The sequence below is a fragment of the Scyliorhinus torazame genome, chromosome 10, assembly GCF_047496885.1.
Source record: "Scyliorhinus torazame isolate Kashiwa2021f chromosome 10, sScyTor2.1, whole genome shotgun sequence".
Taxonomy (NCBI): Eukaryota; Metazoa; Chordata; class Chondrichthyes; order Carcharhiniformes; family Scyliorhinidae; genus Scyliorhinus; species Scyliorhinus torazame.
Window position 1 is genome coordinate 221120346 of NC_092716.1, and position 22435 is coordinate 221142780.

The 22435-nt window shown below is 45.1% G+C and overlaps 1 protein-coding gene across 4 annotated transcripts in view; it reads right to left on the bottom strand.

The window, feature by feature from the left end:
• pde3b (phosphodiesterase 3B) overlaps positions 1–22435 on the bottom strand; it is a 363186-nt gene that overhangs the window by 127609 nt on the left and 213142 nt on the right. For all 4 annotated transcript variants that reach the window (XM_072466423.1, XM_072466421.1, XM_072466422.1 and 1 more), the window contains exon 2: positions 3471–3524. In XM_072466423.1, the coding sequence (XP_072322524.1) occupies positions 3471–3524 (54 nt within the window). The remainder of the gene's footprint in view (positions 1–3470; positions 3525–22435) is intronic.

The window sequence follows — 22435 nt, forward strand, 5'->3', positions numbered from 1 at the left end:
GACTACATTACATCTCTCTGCTCTGCAAAATTCCACAGCCCCAATACAGTGCGAGTAAACTTAAGGCCCTCTACCCCAACTATGCTAAAACAGATGACCATCCACTACTGATGCCAAACCCAAGGGCCAACCTTAATACAGATAATCTCTCACCCCTCCTCAGTGTTGCTAACTTCCAAATACCTATCTTTAACTGGTACATTTTGTTGAACGCTGTCATTTTGGGTTTTTTAAGATTAAAATTAAATACATAGGAAAGGGATCATCTGGAGGATAAAGGAAAAAAAGCACAGCATGGTCTCAAAATTATTTAATGGCCCTAAAGTAGGAGGAGGTCAACGTTATCATGACGTGACCAACTGATCACAATGGAGTTTGACACAACATATGTAACAAGCTACAACTTAGCCAACAATCAAATAATCAAAAACAGATGGCTAGATGACAAGCAGCATGGTAATATGGGCAGTGAAGGAGAAATTCATCAAAGCACTTTCTCCCCGTGTCTGTGTGGGTTTCCTCCAGGTGTTCTGGTTTCTTCCCATAGTCCAAAGATGTACAGGTTAGGTGGTTGGCCATGATAAAATTACCCCTTAAGTGTCCAGGAATGTTCAGGTTAGTTGAGGTTGCGATAGGGCAGGGGCATGGGCCGAGGTAGTGTGCTCTTTCAGAGGGTTGGTGCAGACTCAATGAAGGATGAAGTGGTTGTAATATGTGGAGTCCAAGAGTTCACTGGTGAACAGCCAACCAGACAAATGGTTGCTGGCTTTTTTGAGAACTTTGTACATTAGGATCATTACTGGCTGTACTAGTCTATGAGATCCCGGTGTGTTTGGACAAGATGGAACAGGGTGGTGGAAGGGGTTCTCCAGACAATTCATTGATGATTCGGCTGACCAGGAGGGGATGGAGATGAGGCCGACTGAAGGGGGGAAGGAGGTCAAAATCATGGTCAACAACAATAACTTACACTTAAATGAGCCTTTAATATAGAAAATCCAAACAGAGCAACATTTTGGCCTTCAGCTCTCCCCCATTCACCCATGTTTTGACCCTCAAACCTTTGATCAGAGGATTTCAGCCTTTCCGTCCTGCTGGGCTAAAAAGATTTTGGACACTCGATCTCTTCTTCCCATGGCCCTTTTCAATCTCTGAACACATTCCTGAGCCTTGATACCTTCCTACCTACCTAATGTTGCAATCTTTCCTATCTAATGTTGCAATCCTTCCTATCTAATGTTGCAATCCTTCCTATCTAATGTTGCAATCCCATTCCAGTGATCCAAAATCTCATCACCACTTTCCCAGTGATTCTAGATCCCAGAATATGCAGCAGAATTGCCAAAACCTCTCTCCCACTATCCCAAAACCTTCTCCAATATCTTGCTAATCCCCAATATCCCATCTCACCATAAGTAAGTCACCATAGTCCCAGATGACCATATGATGCTTTCCCCTTTGAGGGAGATTGGAGAAGGGGTGAGTGGGGAGAGAAGAGAGAGAGAGAAGCTGAGGATCACCACACCTCAGGCAAAGGGCATGGTTGAGAAGCCAGGGCCTTCACAAGTAACTTCAGCCGGTATGAGAACGGAACACACGCAGCTGGCCTTGCTCTGCCTCACGGACCAGTTGTTTAGCCAAGTGAGCTGAACCAGCATCTCACCACAGACAGAACCAGTGTCACCTTCCCAGTGCTCTGAGATTTCGGGTCAAACTACACAGAAATCACAATTCTGCCATCCCAAATTCTTGGATTATGTTTTGCAAGTAACCCACTCAATGGAGCATCATTAATCAGAAAATAATTCATAGTAAATGAAGTATGGGGAAAAGATAAGATACTGGCATCCAGTGTGTAACTCTTTCAGAGAACATGGAAAAAGCAAAATCGGACGAATAGCCTCTATTATAAAATCCAAGAAACAGTGGAAGGGGTACAAAGGAATTTAAGGAAGTAAACAGCAGAAATGTATGCCTTTTCTTCAACAGAACTTTAATCCTCTTTTTATCAAATAATGGATATACCACATATTGGTGCTGTACTCTCACTTATTCTTCTCATATTTCACTCCTTTTTATTACTGGGTTTTTCTATTTTTTTCATTATTTCTACAGTTTCTGCAACATTTTCTGTTTCTTTGGATGTCAGTTTCTACATTTTCAGGTTTCATGTCAAACTGAACTACAGCAGAGCAATAGGGCCAATGGAAAAGCGTGTGAGAGGGAAGGAGAACAGAAGAAAATACAGGTACTAAACCTCAATAGTGGCTGGGGTTGAATACAAAGAACAAAGATAAACAATCATACATGGATTCATAGAATCCCTGGCGGGGAGAAGACTACAGCGAAAGGAATGGAATGATTGACACCGAAAAAATAGGCAGGCAGAGAGATGAAGGGAAAAATAAGGAAATGTGAAAATATTCAGCAGGAGAAAATTACCCCCAAAGAAAAAGAGGTAAAATGTAAAACTGTATAAGTAGTGAGAAAATACAGAACCTATAAACAGAAACGTGAATAAAATATTGCAAAAGCTACCCCAGTGGGAAGTAAAAACCCAACAATTATTTGCTGCTATTTTAAAGAACATTGTTAAAAAGCTTTGTTGAAAACAACGGTACACATGTTGTTTGCTTTTGAAGGAGACAGAGACATACACTATGTGTCTGTTTATTAGTGGAATGACTAACAGAGAGTGAGGAAATAATCTGCAGAAGAAAGGTGGAGAGAGAGATTAATGAATCAGACTGCTGGGAACTGAAAATCAAGTAGTTATATGGGTTAGAAACCAAATCATAAAATAGTGCACCCTCTAAGTCAGCATACGAGATACCGTGGCATGTCTATCCACTTAATTTAGAAATGCAATCAATATATCAAGATACCAATCACTCCTTGGGAGAGTCAGTTTTTCACTAGATTGTCAGAAGCTGGCAAACTATATTATAAGTAATATACAACAATGTCCAAGCTAAACAGACAAGATGTTTTTTTTTAAATGAAAAATGAAGATTCAGATATACAGCAATTTTTGATGTAATTTCTAAACATGAAAGCAAAGGGCTTCAAACCAAACAACCAAAAGTATAAATGCAGCAGCTTCAGATTATGCTATTACCAAGGGAAAATGTTAACAATTTCCAACTAACTTCTGGTGGAGAGCTTTCCTTAAGTAGTTGAAGGCAGTTTCATATTTAACAAAAAGTAAAATGGCAGGTAAAACGCACCCACAAATACACATCCTTCCCATTAGCCAGTCATATCGAACAATCTCAACGAACTATCTGGCACCTCTCGTTTACAGTTACAGAACAATTTTGCATTATATGTCAAAAGGTCAGAATATAAACAATAAATGTAAAACTCACAATTGCAAGATAGTAAAGCACTTGTGTGCAAAAATGTGAAGATATTCAGACGGTACTGTGTTCTTAGGCCAATGCACATGTTGATACAAATTTGATACCAACCTGATACTGGTAACTTCTGAACCATTGCTTCAAGTCCCAATCCCAAAGGATCATCTATAAAATATGAAAATAAGTGGCATTAACAGATTGTAGCTGGAACATCAATTTGCACCATTTGTTGCACCTTAACTTGCTACACTGCACACACAAAACATATTTTCAACTTATATAGTGGGAAGGCAGTGAGGGTGAGGACGAGGTGGGAGTGGGAGAAAGGGAATAGGTATTTTGTCAATGAGAGAAGGTGCAGAGCTGAGAAAATTTTTGGATGGAGCAGCTAGAATTACATTGAAAGCCCTACACAAATACCAAACTTTTGTTGCAGCCAGAAAATTGAGCAGACAATAGTTTCATCAAACTACTGGAAACAAAAAGTTGAAGCCAGATTGCACCCAATTACCTGCCATTAAGGCCCCATCATGGTCCCTGGCTTGCATCACAGCGGTTTAGAAATGTTACTGTTCTATGCCTTCCTGGGTCCTGCTACTTAAAAAAAAACTCTTCCACCTGACTTTTGCATTGCTTCTGCTGGGGATTTCTCAGACTTTGCCTCATTCCACAATTTGAAGTAACAACTCCCAGCCCCACTGAGTTTTCCTCAATCCAAATAGCTGAAAGAAAGTCTTATATTTGGTTGTCCTTGTTAGTTTAAAGATCTCCAAGCCTGTAACTAGTTTCCAATGCTTAAAAAAAGTGACAGACATAAACATCATCTAGTTCCTGCTAAATGGTCATGAGCATAACATGCAAGTTCTTTCTTCTCCTTGACACTGTCATCAAAATTTCTTGATAAACTCTCCTCCCTGGTCTGATAACAACAGTGGCTCATAAGTCTCCCTCCATCGGCAGACAACAGTAATTTGCATCATGTTTAATTTGGTAAAACATTCTGAAGCATGACATTGCAGCATTCGGGCAGATGTGTAAAAACTGAATCCAGAGATGGGCATTCAGGAGTATCTGAAATTAGGAGAGAGAACAACCAAGAAGTTTAAGGAGCGAACTCAAGAGTTTAGGGCCAATGCAGTTTAAGACACAGCTATCAGTGCTGAAATGATTAAAATCAGGGATTAACAAGGTGCCAGGTTTGCAAGAGTGCAGAGATCACAAAGGGTTGTACGTTGGGGTTTACTGAGATAGGGAGGGATTTGACAAAGATTTTAAAACAGAGGTGTTGCCAGATTGACCAACTTGGATCAGCAAATTGGGTACTTTAAATTTACTTTTCTTTTAAATGAATTCACCATTGAATGGTTTGGCCTCCTTTCACCTTCTAACCTGAAAGTTTGGCAAGAGCTGCTTTTCATGATTAATTATTAAACACATCAGCCAAGATCTTCAGTGCCAGCTTGCAGCTTGAGCAAATTGATGTAACATGGATTCATATGATGCCGAGATTCCACTGCATGTGCCCAGAGGTTCACAAATAAAAAATATCTGGGCCCTGACTTAAAAATGCCCAGTTGTCTTGAAATTAGCCTGGAAGGGTATCTCAAAAAATTGAGCAACTTGATAAGCTAGCCATTTCTCACTGCTGCGATGCATTAGCAAGTCGAATGGTATTTTCCATGAGCATGATGCTATCATCAAGACAAAAAGGCCTTCTGCCTACCACACAAATGCCAGGAACGTAGGCCCCATTTCCCAATGACTGGTGGATCATTTCAAACAGCACGTCCCTTTGGCTGTTCACAACAGGCCATATTCAACAAGTCTGTGCTTGCAAAATTCAGAACATAATGTCTAACATTATATGTGATTCCCCGAGTGGAGAACACTTGCTGAATAATCCAGAGTGTGTTTAGAGTTACAGTAACAATCAATTTAAGATCATCAGCTGGGCTCGCAGTGTGGTTCAATTATACTTTCCAGAAGCTACATATGTTTATATACAGGGATCTGTCCTCTGGAAACAAAAGGAATAGGCCCAGGAATTGCTCTCTTGGAATTAAATGAAAGACTGGGACAGTACTTCCCTGGTGCATTCCTCGGGCCGTTACCCAGTCACAAGCCGGTCGATCTCTCTGAAGCATGTCTTAGGCAGAAACACCAGGAGGCACGGAAATAAAAATAAACATCTCGGCAAGATATTCAACTTAGCCAATTGAACTTGGCCCTCCAGGTATAGTCAGAGACCATCCCACCTTTCCAGGTCTGCTTTAACCTTCCCCACTAGACTCGTGTAGTTCAACCTCCGAAATTTCCCCAGTCCTTTGCTATCAGAACCTCCAAATATCAAAAATGACTTCCTGCAAGTTGGAACGGCAACCCACCAAGTCCCCCCTCTCCGCTGTGGTGCCCCAACCACCAAGTATTTGTTCTTCCCTACATTTAGCTTAGAGCCAGAGAAGGCAGCAAAGCGCTGTGAAATCCCCATAATGCTTCCCACTGACGTCTCAGGATCCCTAACATATAACAAATTGTCAGTGTATAGCGAGACCCTATGCTCCACCCCTCCTGTAACTTCTCCTTGCCAAGCTTTCAAAATCCTCAGCGCCATGGCTAGTGGCTCTATTGCTAATGCAAACAGCAAAGGGGACATCGGACATCCCTGCCTGGTGCCCCTGTATTGACAAAAGGGCTCAGAAGTCGCTTTGTTAGTGCAAACACTGGCAAATGAGACCACAAATAACAGACGCACCCACGCTATGAATCCCGGTCCAAACCCAAATTTCTCTGGTATTGTGAACAGATAATCCCCACTCTACCCGTCGAACGTCTTCGCCGCTTCAAGCGAAATTATGATCTCCAGAACCCGGCTCTCCCCCGGGGTAAGGGACACGTTCAACAGCTGCCTGACATTTGCAGACAATCTCCATCCGTTTCCAAACCGCGTTTGGTCTTTCCTCACCACCGCTAAAACCTTAGCTAGAAGCTTCGCATCCACATTTTAACAGGGAGATCGGACGATATGACTCGCAGTCTGTGTGGTCTTTTTCCTTATTTAGGAGCAGGGAAATTGCCACCTGCCACAGCGTCTATGGCAGAGCACCTCTCCAAAGGAGTCCCTGAACATCCCCAAAAATAAAGGGGCCAACTGGTCTATGAATTATTTATAAAATGCAACCGGGAACCCATCAGACCCCAGAGCCTTCCCCGACTGCATCAATGTCAAAGCCTCCTTGATCTCTTGAAACTCCAACGGTGCTCTAGTTCTTCCCGTAACACCTCCCCACCTTGGGAAACACCAACTCCCCCATGAACTGCATCATATCCCTCCCATCACGCGACAGTTCAGACGTGTATAACTTTTCATGGAAAATATCTCATTTGCCTCATCCTGAGCCGAGACCGTGCCCCCTCATTATAGAATTCCTAAAGGGCAGCACGGTGGCACAGTGGGTATAACACAGCTGTCTCACGGCACCAAGGCCCCATGTTTGATCCCGGCTCTGGGTCACTGTCTGTGTGGAGTTTGCACATTCTCCCGTATTTGCGTGGGTTTCACTCCCACAACCCAAAGATGGGCAGGGTAGGTGGATTGGCCATGCTAAATTACCCCGTAAGTGAAAAAAAATGAATTGGGCACTCTAAATTTAAAAAGAAAAAAAATCATGGAATTCCTACAGTGCAGGAGGCCATTCAGCCCATCAGGTCTGCACCGACCCTTTGAACGATTACACTACACAGGCCCAATCCCCTGTCCTATTACTGAAATCCCACCCTCAGGGGCAATTTAGCATGGCCAACCCATCCAACCTACACATCTTTGGACTTTGGGAGGAAACCGGAACCCCCCAGAGGAAACCCACGCAGACACGGGTAGAATGTGCAAACTCCACACAGATTGTCACCCAAAGTTGGAATTGAACCCGCGTCCCTGGCACAGTGGGGCAGCAGCACTAACCACTGTGTCACCGCACCCTACTCTGGACAACCTCCCTCGTTGCCTCCCTGGTCTATATGCCAGGAGCAGATTTGGCCTCTTCCCATACCCCTTTAGCTCGCCTCAAATGTCGCACCGCCCCATCTGTAGAGATCAAATTGAACTGCGTTTGCAAGTTTGTTTGCTCCAATAATAGCTCTGGGGGTGGACTGTTCACATACCTGCAATCAACCCCTATAATATAGTCCAACAGCTTTTCCTGCTCCCTCCTCACCTCCACATCTACATGCGTCTTGAAAGATATAATTTCTCACCTAATTACTACCTTCAGCGTCTCCCATAGTATCGAGGGCGAGACCGCCCCATTGTCATTGTTCAAAATGTAATCCTGGATAGCCTCTGAGATCCTTGCACAGAACCCCAGGTCCACCAACAGACCGACATCTAACCACCGCCCCTTACAACATCCCCGGCCTACCACCAACTTTAAGTTTACCCACTGTGCAGCATGGTCAGAGATGACCACCGGCGAGCAGTCAGACTTCTTCATTCCTGACAACAGCGCTGGCTGATGACAAAGTAATCAATCCTAGAAAACACATTTTGGACAAAAGAAGAAAAACTATTTTTTTCCAAACCGCCATGGTCGCTCTCTCTCCATCCTCCACCCCCTGTGCTCTTTTGACTGGGCCCCCCAAGCCCCGCACATTGTAGGTGAGCACCCTTATTGGGGGTCTCTCACCAACCCCCACCGCCGCCACCACCGTTTAGACCCATCAAGCCTAACCTAGCTGGTTCAACAAGTTGCAGCCCCATTCCCCAGTTGACTTCCGTTAACTCGCCTACTTTGTAGCGCTAGCAAGGTGGTCACACCAACCCCCCACCCATTCCCTAACCACCACCTTAACTCCTGCTCCAAGCTCGCCCCTACCTCCTGGTGCTCACTCCTACCCCCTGGTCCTCATTCCCACAAATATTAAACCACAAACCCCATTATACTCCTGTTAACTCGCCTGAAAAAAGCCTTCGGGATAAACACTGGGAGGGACTGGAACAGGAACAAAAACCTTGGGAGCACCGTCATTTTGATTGACTGCACCCTACCCGCCAGGGACAGCAGCAACGCGTCCCACCACTTGAACTCCTCCTCTATTTGCTCCACCAGCCTTGTAAAGTTAAGCCTATGCAGGGCCCCCCAGCTCCTGGCCACCTGGACCCCCAAATATCTGAAGCTCCTCTCCGCCCTTTTTAGTGGAACCTCGCCAATCCTCCTCTCCTGGTCCCCTAGCTGAACTACGAACAGCTTGCTCTTCCCCATATTGCGCTTGTACCCCTAAGGATCCTCATTACCTCTGGCATTCCTCCCACCGGGTCCGCCACATACAGCAGCATGTCGTCCACATAAAGCGACACCCTATGCTCCTCCCCACCCCACACCAACCCCCTCCAGTTTCTCGACTCTCTCAGTGCCATGGGCAGGGGTTCAATCGCCAGTGCGAAGGGCAGGAGGGACAGGGGAGACTCCCGTCTCGTCCCTCAGTGCAACCGAAAGTACTCGGACCTCCTCCTATTTGTGGCCACACACGCCATCGGGACCTCGTACAACAGCCTAACCCACCTGACAAACCCGTCCCCAAACCCGAACCTCTTCAGCACCTTCCACAGGTACCCCCACTCTACCCTATCAAAGGTTTTCTCAGCGTCCATCGCCACCACTATCTCCGCCTCCGCCTCCCCCTCCCTCGCCGGCATCATGATAACGTTCAAAAGCCTCCGCATATTTGCGTTCAACTGTCTCCCCTTCACAAACCCCGTCTGGTCTTCATGGATGATCTGCGGCACACAATCCTCAATCCTCGTGGCCAAGAACTTCGCCAGCACCTTGGCATCTACATTTAGCAAGGAAATCGGTCTGTAAGACCCACATTGCAGGGGATCCTTGTCCCGCTTCAGGATCAAGGAGATCAGTGCCCGGGACATCGTCGGGAGTAAAGCTACCCCCCTCCCTTGCCTCATTAAATGTCCTAACTAACAGCGGGCCCAACAGGTCCATATATTTTTTATAGAACTCGACCGGAAAACCGTCCGCCCCGGTGCCTTCCCCGCCTGCATGCTTCCTATCCCTTTGATCAGCTCCTCCAGCCCAATCGAGGCCCCCAGTCCCGCCACCAGTCCCTCTTCTACCTTTGGAAACCTCAATTGGTCCAGGAAACGGCCCATCCCTCCCTCCTCCTGTGGGGGCTCGGATCGGCACAATCCCTCGTAGAAGTCCCTGAAGACCCCATTGATACCAACCCCACTCCGCGCCATGCTCCCTCCCCCTGTCCTTAACTCCCCCGATCTCCCTAGCTGCGTCCCGCTTCCGAAGCTGATGCGCCAGCATCCGGCTTGCCTTTTTCCCATACTCGTAGACCGCCCCCTGGGCCTTCCTCCACTGCACCTCCGCCTTCCTGGTGGTCACCAGGTCAAATTCGGCCTGGAGGCTGCGCCTCTTCCTCAACAATCCTTCCTCAGGCTCTTCCGCATACCTCCTGTCTACCCTCACCATCTCCCCCACCAGCCTCTCCCTCTCCCCCTGCTCCCTCCGCTCCTTGTGGGCCCTAATGGAGATCAGCTCTCCCCTCACCACCACCTTCAGTGCCTCCCATACCATCCCCACTCGGACCTCCCCGGTGTTGTTGGTCTCCAAGTACCTCTCTACACTTCCTCGGACCCGCTCGCTCACCTCCTCGTCCGCCAACAGCCCCACCTCCAAGCACCACAGCGGGCGCTGGTCCCTCTCCTCCCCATCTCCAAGTCCACCCAATGCGGGGCATGGTCCGAAATGGCTAATGCTGATTACTCGGTATCCTCTAATCTCGCTATCAGCGCCCTACTCAAAATGAAAAAGTCGATTCGAGAATAAGCCTTATGGACATGTGAGAAGAATGAAAATTCCCTAGCCCCCGGTCTTGCAAATCTCCAAGGGTCCACCCCTCCCATTTGGTCCATAAATCCCCTCAACACTCTAGCCACCGCCGGCTTCCTACCCGTCCTAGACCTGGAGCGCCTTGTGCAACTTCAACAATACGTCCCAACTCCTGTATTCAATATTCTGACCAATAAAATCTAGCATGCTGAATGCCTTCTTCACCACCTAGTCCACCTGCGACTCTACCTTCAAGGCTATGAACCTGTAATCCTAGATCTCGGTGTTCTGTAATTCTCTCCAACTCCCTACCATTACCTGAATAGGTCCTGCCTTGATTTGATCTCCCAAAACGCATCACCTCACATTTATCCAAATTAAATTCCATCTGCCATTCATCGGCCCACTGGCCCAATTGGTCAAGATCCTGTTGCAATCTTATATAACCTTCTTCACTATCCACTATGCCACCAATCTTGGTGTCATCGGCAAACTTACTAACCATGCCTCCTACATTCTCATCTAAGTCATTTATATATATCACAAATAACAAACAGCTGGCCGCTTATCAGCTGAGAGAACTTCGTAGAATAGTACTTGGCCGGCCTTGAGCCCTCGACTCCCTCTGGCAGACCCACCAGCCTCAGTTTCATGCACCTGGACCTGTTCGTTATATCACGTTTCACCTTGAAGCCCTTATTTCTGTCGCCAACAATCGCCATTTCGGCTTCCAATGATGCAAGTCGATGCTGAGACAAGGCTTCCTCCTCTTTCAACTTCTCAGCCTGCTCGCTGCCGCCTTAGCCATCTTGCCCAACAGCTCCTTGACCGGGCCCAGAGCCTCCTCCCCCATCTCCTGGAAATGCCTCAGGAATCACCCACCCATCTCCCGAACATTCCTTGCAAAAAGGGCAGAAAAGTCCAAAGTACTGGGACCTGCACGGGGAGCCATCTAAAGTGAGTCCTGGTGTTACATGCCGCCGCACCAGATCAAGTCTCTTCATGAATAATGAACAAATTTTTGTTTTACAAATTCAAATTTCACGAAGGGAGCTGTTTGAATAGACATATAATGTTTACATCAACATAGAGAAAATTTGTACTTTTATTTTTGACAAATATACCAAAATCTGTACCATTCCGCATTTAACCTGCTAGCAAGTGAGAACATAATTAAATTTAACTGAGTTGAATCCATGATTTTCAAAGAAATTGAATAAAAATAACCCCATTTGTTATACTGCACTCAAAAGTGGCAGGCATGTGGATTAGTCGGTTTTGCCAAATATGCAGATAAAATAGGTGTTGAACAATTCTAATAAAAATATGTAATGAAATATAGCTGAGGAGTGATATTTACTTTGTGCTGGGATATACTCAACAGTGTGAGGTTACAATCTTCCTGTCCACTTGTATATAAAATTACAAATACTGCATCACACACATCACCTGAGAATTGTAAAAAAACAAAGCCCACAATCAACCGTAGTTATTGTACATTAGAAATATATTAGAGCTATGAATGTAATGGTAATACACAACTGTGAACCTTGCTGCCAGTCACATTCACAAAATCAAAATTCAAGATAAAAATGGTTTCAACTCAAAAAGGTATGCCTTGAAATTTGGGTTTTGTTGAAAAAAAAGACTGTCAAAACTTTTCATCTTGCATGCAGAACAATTTACAAGAATATGTTAGTAGAACAAATTTATACTGTACAAGTACAGTATAAATTTGTTGTTTCCACTGGCATTGATATTCTTGCAAGGTATCTTGAAGAGTGTAAGATGAAAAATGTAGACAAAAAAAAAATTTCAATCGCTTTTTACCAGCAATACTCAAGGCCTGGAAATGAGTTTTGTTTGACGAGTCACAACATTATCAAAGGTGCCATTACAAATGCCTAATACATTTTATGTCATTTTCACATGTTGAAATAGTGAAAATATGAACACAATTTAAGAAGGCGGGACTGTGGACTTGAGGTCACAATCAGATCAGCCATGATCTTATTGAATGGCAGAGTACACTTGAAGGGTGAAGTGGCCTACTGCTGCTCCTAATTCATCTGTTTGTATGGAATCAAACAATATTGTTCGGCACAATAAAAGCCTCATTAAACGGGAAAGCAATAATAGCTGTTCAAAAATCTATAATTTCAGACAGGAACTTTGTAAGCCACAGGTTTCAAAGTAACCAAAACCACGAGATGTGCAGAACAGAAAGCCTTGCTTTTGTTACATTGGTGCATCACTGAAAGAGATCAGTTTAAGTATTTATTCTTCCTAGAACCATATTAAATCAATCAATTGTTTTAATAAAAAACAAATGTTTGCAAAAAGCAGTCATACACATCATCTCTTTCAACTTATACACTGTAAACCACAGATTTGTAAATTAAAACAATAAATTTCTTAGTGACTCGCATGTGGGTTTGCCTTCTGTTTATTACAGGAAGTATTTGTTGGACCCAAATACTGTAAATGGTTTTGCATATAAACCATGTACAAGGCAAATTATTGTGGTATGTAAAATGTAACAAAATTGCAGACTGCAACAATTCTCTAAAGGAGATCAATTTCCAGCAGTTACAGTGTAAGATGCAACTTGATGGGTCACATTGTCTATGAAAACTGTACAAGGACATGTACATTTCCTGAGATGCATGTCGCACAAATAATAGCTGATTTTGACCATGGAATTACAGGCTTGATAAAACCTAATTAGCACGTTCATCCTTTTTAAGTACTATTATATTTTGGATGAAAAAAATCAGGAAAATCCACAGCTCAAGACAACAAAGATGCAACCCTTTCTTTTAGTGCTTTACCTGCCGCCAGATAATGCAATTACGGGTAATTTGATTTCAATACTTTGCATGGCCAATGCGATTAAATGCAAAACAGCAAGAAAATGACCAAATACAAATTCAGGTTAAGTCAGCAAGGTCAATTAATTCCTCCATCAAGAACACATAATTGTTACGAGTAAATACATCAATAAGGTTATATATTGATGTTCTGAATCTGCTGTATTTAAAATAAATGTTATTTGTTGCAATATATTCTTTCAATTGATATAATAAAGAGCACCTTTGCTGCCCTAATTCCCTCACTTGGTGATGTACACACACTCTCAGTGAATAATATCAATGATTTAAACGCCATCCTTTTATTGTAGATGTTGACTTGTTCAGGGGCACTGGGTACAGGCACCAACAGGTAATCAACAACAGATATTTGATCCAATAGCATTCATGTCAGCCTGCAAGTGAGCAGGCAATTTGACTATTATTTTTAAAAAGCTCAAATTCATACATTTAGGCATTCCCAGCTGGGATCCTTGGGTGCAACCTGCACTTTCATGTCAAATGGCCCAGGAAGCAATCAGGACCGGGAATTCTGGCCAATTACTTTCAGTTCTCTAGCTTAGGAGTGCTGAAGATTACTATCACAACCAAGGCTTGAATCTGGAAGCATGTGTGGCTAATACCACACCAAGTGGGTCCATTTACACAATAATCACGGGAGAGGATCCTGAACACAAACACCCTGGCAATCAAAAGATTTACTTTCAATTCTAAACGACTAAAATTAAAGGCATCAAAAATATGTTTGCAAAATGTTTTTGACATTTATTGTTTACTAAAATATTAAGAACATTTAGCATCTTATGCATCTACAGATAAATATGTTCCTATCCATTCAAAGTGCAGATGTGATGTCACATCCATCACCCTCAGTTGTCAAACTTAGTCGAATGGATCAAAATAAAGCAGACATTTATAGGTAATCTAGAACTCAAAATTGAGAAAAGCAATTGGAAAACAACCAAAAATAGAACATTAACTCAGGAAAATAACTAACTTCATATTTCCAAACAATGACCTTTCTCTGCTTCCTGACCTGAGTACTTCCAACATTTCTGGTTTTTATCTCTGGCAAGTGGCAAATCACATGTATGCCACACAAGTGTCAGGCAATGACCATCTCCAACAAAAATGAATGTAACCACCTCCGCCTGACATTCAATGTCATTACCATTGCTAAGTTTCCCTCTTTCAACATCCTAAGGTTTACCATTGACCAGAAAACTGGACCAGCAATATAAATATTGTGGCGACAACAGCAGACAGAGGCTGGGAATTCGGTGATGAGTAACTCACCTCCTGACTCCCGAAAAGCTGGCAGGCAGGTTTCAACAAGGCCAAGGCGGTGCTGTACCGGCGGCAAGTCAAGTTTGGGATGCTCTACCCTGCGAAATTATGGGTGACATTCGGAGGCCGGGAGTATTATTTCGTGACCCCAGAAGCGGCCGAAGACTTCATTAAGGAGCATAAACTGGGGAGAACTGAGCGGCAATGCTTGGGAACCGGGGTGCTTGCACTATGTAATGGTCGGGAGCATGTTTGAAGTGGGTGTAGGGATTGGGGGATTTTCGCCTCTTTTTGTGGGGGGGTGGTTTCTGTTCAATGTTAAGATTGTAAGGAGTTGTAGGGGTGAAACGTTTATGTGGGGATGGATGTTCCCATCCACCCTCCTGTTTTATGGGACTGTTTGTGTTGAACATCCGTTTGTTTGCTTTTGGAGAAGGCTACCTGGAGTTCAGGAGAAGTCCTTGTTTGGGTGCGGGAGGTAAGGCCGGCAGGAGGCCTTCTTCTTGGAGCTGAGAAGTGTGGGGGAGGAGGGGAGGGGAGGGGGGGGAGGTCATTAGGATGTGCCTTTGGGCAGGGGCAGCCGCGCTAGCAGGTTATGCTGGTGAATGGAAGGGAGGTGGTGGGGGAGAAGGCCAAGAGGAGTGGCCGGGCGAGGGGGGAAAAGGGGAAAAGCGGGGGGGGGGGGTTCTGCAACGCGGCAGGGGTTGAGAGATGACATGGTCAAGGGCGAAGAAAGGGGATGGGCTAGGTACAGAGTGGAATTAAAGGGGCAGGAGTTAAGTGGGGAAGATGACGGACGGTAGAGGGGATTGGAGACGCAAGCCTCCAGTAAGGTTGGTAATGTGAAACGTCCGGGGACTGAATGGGCCGGTTAAAAGGTTGCGGGTGTTCACGCACCTCAGGAGCTTGAAAGCGGGGGTGGTCTTTTTGCAGGAGACACACCTCCCTGTGAAGGATCAGGTTAGGTTAAGGGGTGGGTTGGGCAGGGCAGGTTTTTCACTCGGGGACTGATTCGAAATCGAGGGGTGTGGCGATTTTAATTAGCAAAAAAATGGGATTCGTGAGTGCAAAGGAGGTGAGGGATCCAGGTGGGAGACATGTGATTGTGAGTGGGGTATTGGAAGGGGCAACGGTAGTGTTGGTAAATGTGTATGCCCCAAATTGGGATGATGCAGGTTTTATGAGCGGGTTGCTGGCAACAATCCCAGATTTGGCTACGCACCAGTTGACCATGGGAGGAGATTTTAATTGTGTCCTGGAGCCGAGGGTGGATAGATCGAGCCCCAGGTCGATGGGTAGGGTACGAATGGCAAGGGAGCTGGGGGGGGGGGGGGTTTATGGAGAGGATGGGTATGGTGGATCCATGGCGCTTTCAGAACCCAGGGGGGAGTATTCCTTCTTTTCACACGGCTATAAGGTGTATTCGAGGATTGATTACTTTGTAGTGAGTCGGGAGATTTTGGTTGGGGTGGAGGGGGCAGAGTATGCGGGGATAGTTATCTCGGACCATGCGCCCCACTGGCTGGATAGTCGGTTCAGTAGGGGACGAGAGCAGAGGCCGGGGTGGAGGTTTGACTCGGGGTTGTTGGCGGATGGAGGTTTGTGTGATAAGGTGCAGGTGGCGATTAGGGATTATGTGGAGTTCAATCAGAATGGGGAGGTGTCGGCGGGCATTTTTTGGGGAGCACTGAAGGCAGTGGTCCAGGGAGAAATTCTCATTTACGGTTCGTGCAAATAAGAAAAGGAGGGCGGAACATGACCGTCTAGTGAGCGAGATGGTGGAGGTGGACAGGGAATATTCGAGGGTGCAATTTGACAGGCTGATAACGGGGAGGGCAGTAGGGCAACTGCGTAGGGCAAGAGGGGTGCAGTACGAGTACGGGGAAAAGGCGAGCCACATGCTGGCGCACCAGTTGCGGAGGCAGACTGCGTCCAGGGAAATATTGAAGATCCGGACTGGGGCTGGAGATGTGGTGTCAGAGCCGGGGAAAATAAATGAGGCATTTAGGGAGTATTACCAGGGACTTTATGAGGCAGACCCAGGAGGAGAGGAGGGGGACATGGGGCGGTTTCTGGACGAGCTGGAATTTCCCCAGGTGGAGGACGCAAAGAGGCAGGCGTTGGAGGAGCCCCTGGGGCTGAGGGAGGTGTTGGAAAGTATCAGGGGTATGAAGTCAGGGAAGATCCCTGGGCCGGATGGGTACCCGGCAGAATTTTATAAGGAATTTGCAGCAGACCTGGCACCACATCTGTTGGGGACGTTTAATGAAGCACTGGAGAAGGGGGAGTTGCCAGAGACGATAAAGCAGGTGGTAATCACACTAATCCCCAAAAAGGGAAGGATCCAGTGGAATGTGGGTCGTATAGACCCATATCACTATTAAACACGGATGTGAAAGTATTGGTTAACTTGTTGGCGGGGAGGATGGAGGATTGTGTCCTGGGGGTGGTTGCAGAAGATCAAATAGGCTTTGTGAAGGGCAGGCAGCTCGCGAATAATATAAGACGGCTGTTGAATGTGGTGATGAATCCGTCAAGAGCTCTGGTACCGGAGGTGGTGGTGTCCATGGACGCGGTGAAAGCATTTGACCGGGTGGAGTGGCGGTACTTGTTCGAAGTTTTGGGAAGGTTTGGGTTTGGGCCGAGATTTGTGGCATGGGTGCGGTTGCTGTGTGTGGCGCCAAGAGCGAGGGTGAGGACGAATGATATGAGCTCACAAAGCTTTGATTTACACAGGGGTACGAGGCAGGGGTGCCAGCTGTCAACACTGCTGTTTGCGCTGGCCATAGAGCCAATGGCAATGGCTCTCAGGGGATCGGCAGAGTGGCAGGGGATAATGAGGGGACAGAGGGAGCATCGGGTGTCGCTCTTTGCCGATGACGTCTTGCTGTATGTTTCGGATCCGTTAGAGAGTATGGGAAGGATTATGGGCCTGTTGGGGATGTTTGGAGGGTTCTCGGGATACAAGCTGAATGTAGGGAAAAGCGAGGTATTCCCGGTGAATGAGCTGGCACAGCAGGTTAATTTAGGGGGGATGCCATTTACGGTAGCGAGGGATAGGTTTAGGTACTTGGGGATTCAGGTAGCGGGGGAATGGACGGGACTCCATAAATATTTACTCCCTCCATCATCACTGCACAGTGGCAATAGTGTTTTGACAGCAACTTCCAAGCTTGTAACCTCTACTATCCAAGGCAAGGGCAGCAGATGGGTGGGAACAGCACTACCTGCAAGTTTTCTCCAAGACCCACATCATCCTGACTTAGAATATATTGCTGTTCCTTCACTGTTGCTGGGCCAAAACCCTGGAACTCCTTTCCAACACCACTGTGGGTGTGCCAACACCACATGGCTGCAACAGTCAAGGAGGCTGCTTGCCCCCGACTTCTCATGGGGAATTAGGATAGGCAATAAATGCTGACCTAGCCAATGATACCCATATGCTGTGAAGGAAGAAAACATTTTGCTTTTGTCTTGAAGGATCAAATAAAGAACCAGAGCTTAAAATCTTTTTTCTGCCACCTTTCACGTTCACTCTAATAGTAATTAATGAAGGCACTAAAATAACCACAAAGGAGTTTCAATATCAGATAAATCAAGTTGCTACTCATTAAAAACAGCAATTACTGAACACAGAGGTCAAAACCAAAAATGAGTGGCAATGTTAAGCTGCATACCAGGATTAAGCAACAACCCTTTACTTCACCCCAATGCTGTAACCAGGAAAATAGAACATGTTTGCAGCCTAACTTAGTATATTGGCTGGCATTACAATTGCGGATCCTACATCATACTCACTACCATCACCACTGGTGTACATCGTATCTGCAGTGTACCACCTATAAGATATGCTGCAACACCAGGGGTTGGCTTAGCACAGTGGGCTAAACAGCTGGCTTGTAATGCAGAACAATGTCAGCAGCGCGGGTTCAATTCCCGTAGCGGCCTCCCCGAACAGGCGCCGGAATGTGGCGACTAGGGGTTTTCACAGTAACTTCATTGAAGCCTACTTGTGACAATAAGCGATTATTATTATTAAGCGATTATTATTATCAACTTGCCAAATCTTTGGCAATCGCTTTCAAATTTACAATTTTGTGGAAAAGCTGTCAACCTGCTGCTTAATGGCTCTTTAACATTTCAAATGTGGTGCCCAACCATTGCCAGTTGGATTGCATTCACATGAAAATGGCCTTTAAAAAAAATCAAAAGGAAGAGCCATGTATTTATTGTGGAGTTAAAGAGTTAATCATAATGATGCACTTTACAGTTTCAAATTATTATTTTAGTGAAAGACATTGTGATCTAAATAAATCTTTGAGTGATATAGCTGCACATGGTTTCAAGAACAGGTTTTATGGTTGCGACCATTGCGGTTTCGAATATAGCTAAGTTAGTATGAATGCATTCTTTTTTAAATCATGCAACTCAATAGCACCAAAATTGTTTTAATTCTACACATCTTAAGTTAACCTTTAAAGATCATATTACTGACAAAATTGCCCAAATAAAAGGTCAAGAATGTAATAATTCAGAGCTAGGTCTATTTTAAATTTGTTTCTTTTCATTCATACAAAATTTCAGTACATGTATTCATTATGTGCAAATTATGTATCCTACCAGATACTTGGCCAAGTGTTTGGTTTAGAAATACCAATTTTCTGCCTTGCAACTCCCACTTCATTGAGGGATTTTTTTTTTTTTTTTTTAAACTCGAGACAGGAAATGCTCCCAACTCCCATTGTGGAAGAATAGGGCAACATGCAAATGGGAACATCGCCATCTGAAGTTCTCTCCTCTTATATTTCTTTGTTGCCGCAAAGAGAAAAGGTATGCAGGTGCCCACACTATGGATTTGTGTAAAATACAATGAGGCGCTTATTAAGGGTGTTACTCATACAATCAAGCTGATCGGCCCAAAGCCTGCACAACCACTCTGCTGACATCACTGCACATCACATGATGCAGAACCACCAAGAATGTATCCCTAGATGCAGGACAGAGGCAGATTCTATACAGATATACAAATCAGTAAGACAGCTGTCGTGTTGGGTGTTCTGATGCACAAATGATCCAACACGGCTGTAGCTGGTACAACTCTGTTTTATTGTCTAAACAACGGTAACAACTAACTACTGGCTTGGGTACATGCTTCACCAGCTAACCTGTGGACCCAGCCCTATCACTATCTTAGTGAGGCACTCAGCACAAGGTCTATGTCTGAGTGGCGCGCTGTGAGCTCTGTGCTCGGAGCTATCTCCTGGTAGATTGAGCGGGAACTGTGGTGTTCCCCATTTTATAGTGCGTGTGCTCTCACTGGTGATTTACTGCGATGTTATGTGTGTACTGGTTGGTCCAACTGCCTGTCCATCAGTGTGTGTGATTGCACCATGATATGCTGATGTGGATATCATGACAACAGGCTCGGTGGTGTCCGTCTATTCCTTTTTTGTAGTATTTGGCACTCTTGAATGTGGCAACTTGCAACCTCAGAAGTGTCCTCATTCCTTTCTGTACATGTTAATTCTGGAGTAGTTATTTCAGTATCTGTCACTATCGGCACTGAAAGGTCTTTAGAAGCAGAATCTGAACTCATCACTGTCTCTGGTCTCCATTCCAAAGTATAGCTCTCTAGATCTTCTAAAGGTAGAACCTCTTCAGAAGTTCCTGCAAATTCACTCCATGCAGCAAGAAACTGATCAGCATGATATTGTGATTTCTTGCCATTTCAAGTGCGCATTCACAATCACCAAGAACATGTGTCCCTCCAGTGGATCAGCGTAATCAATGTGTATTCTCTGCCATGGCTGAGTTCACCATTCCCACAGATTTAATGCTTGTACTGGTGAAGTATTCCATCGTTTTGCACAAGATTAGCATTGCCCAACTTACTCTTCAATTTGAGCATTTAACCCTGGCACCAAAAATAACTTTTGCCAATTTGTTCATCCTTACCACAAGGATGTCCCTCTTGGAGCTGGTCATGGACTCTATTACATAAGCATAGAGGAATAATCACACGGATTCCCCACAATACAACTCCATTCTGCACTGACAACTAAGTTTTTGTGTGATGTTGGGCTTGAGGTCTGGATTTTTCATACCAACGTCTGACAGCGTTCTTTTTGGACCAAGTTCATCACCTTCCCCATTACTGGATCAGTTCTTGTATATCTTGGAACTGGAGATAAAAGCTAATAGTGGAAGCTTCTTACACCGAAAATGATGCTCAAAAATTATTTTTCTAGCTGAACATAATTAATTTTTTCGTCAGTAAGAGTGCGTGAGGCAAATGCTATCGGTCGTTCCTCTCCAGAAGGCATAATGTGCGAGACAACTGCACTAACACCATAGGTTGAGGCATTGCCAGATAATTGCAACTTAATTTTTTGGATTATAATGAACTAACAACTCTGACTTCAGTAAAGCTTCTTTCACTTTATTGTTTACAATCTCACATTCCTCTGACCAGCGCCATGCCTGTTTGACACATAGCAACATGTGAAAAGGCTTCAGTTGTGCTTATAATAATTGATCAATCCTAAAAATGACCTTAACTGGCATCACATTTTGTTTTTCTCATCAGTTCTGGATCCCGGCTCCTAGGATCTAAACTTCTTCCCTTCTGACTGTGTTGGAAAGTATGGCACAAACAATCCCTTGGGAATCTTTCTGTTTTATGCCTGAGTATTTTAACATTTCTACCAAGTGGTGGCCCGTGCAGAGTCAGCAGACTTTGAAATCTCCATTCCCCACATCTCGTGTAGCTTCGCCACGTGCGCAGCCCCTGTGGCTCAAACCCCAATTCACTTCAAAGCAAGCTGTCAGTTTACATGCTCACAGTTGCTGCCGAAAACCTGTTATACCTTCACATCAGCGACAGTGCTTCGTCCAGCATGTGTATGTGTAAATCCAGTCCAGGAAATTTTGAATTGCTCCCGCTGTCGTTTCACAATTCGTCAACAAAATCTTCTTTCCAGCGATTCGTCTGCCTCAATCCTAATTGCCACTTTTCTTTCCTGCGATACTTCTTCGTTGCCGCAAAGGGAAACGGAATGGAGATGCACACACTTTGGATTCTTGTAAAACATGATGATCATAGTTTATCATAGAATTTACAGTGCAAAAGGAGGCCATTCGGCACATCAAGGCTGCACCGGCTCTTTTGGAAAGAGCACCCAACCCAAACCCACACCTCCACCCTATCCCCATAACCCAGTTACCCCACCCGACACTAAAGGCAATTTTGGACACTAAGGGCAATTTAGCATGTCCAATCCACCTAACCTGCACATCTTTGGACTGTGGGAGGAAACCAGAGCACCCGGAGGAAACCCACGCACTGGTCCTTGGCACCTAAGCCCCGACCTCCCCCTATCCCTGTAACCCAGAAACCTCACCTAACCTCAATTATAATAAGAATAATCTTCATTGTCACAAGTAGGCATACATTAACACTGCAACTACTGTTAAAAGCCCCTAGCCGCCACATTCCAGCACCAGTTCGGGTGCACAGAGGGAGAATTCAGAATGTCCAAACCTAATAGCACGTCTTTTGGGACTTGTGGGAGGAAACCGGAGCACCCGGAGGAAACCCACGCAGACACAGGGAGAACGTGCAGACTCCACACAGACAGTGACCCAAGCCGGGAATCGAACCTGGGACCCTGGAGCTGTGAAGCAATTGTGCTAACCACTATGCTACCATGCTGCCCGTTATGATAATAAGGTGTTGCTCATATAATCAAGATGGTGATCTGCCAAAGCCCAAGCACTCTGTTGATGTCACTGCACATCATGCAATGCAGAACCAGCAAGAATGCATTCCCAGATACACAACGCCTCCAAGCTACATCCCATCCTGCTGGTGCTTCTTCATTGCCAGATTAAAATCTTGAAACTCCTTAAGAGCCCTGCTGAAGCATCTGAACCTCACAGACTGCAGCGCTTCAATGAGGTGGGTCATCACTGGCTTTTAAAGGGCAATAAACACCGACCTTGCAGTGACTCCCATATCGCGTGAACAAATAAAGGAAAAAATAGCTTGCTTCCACACAGTACATACTGGAGATAA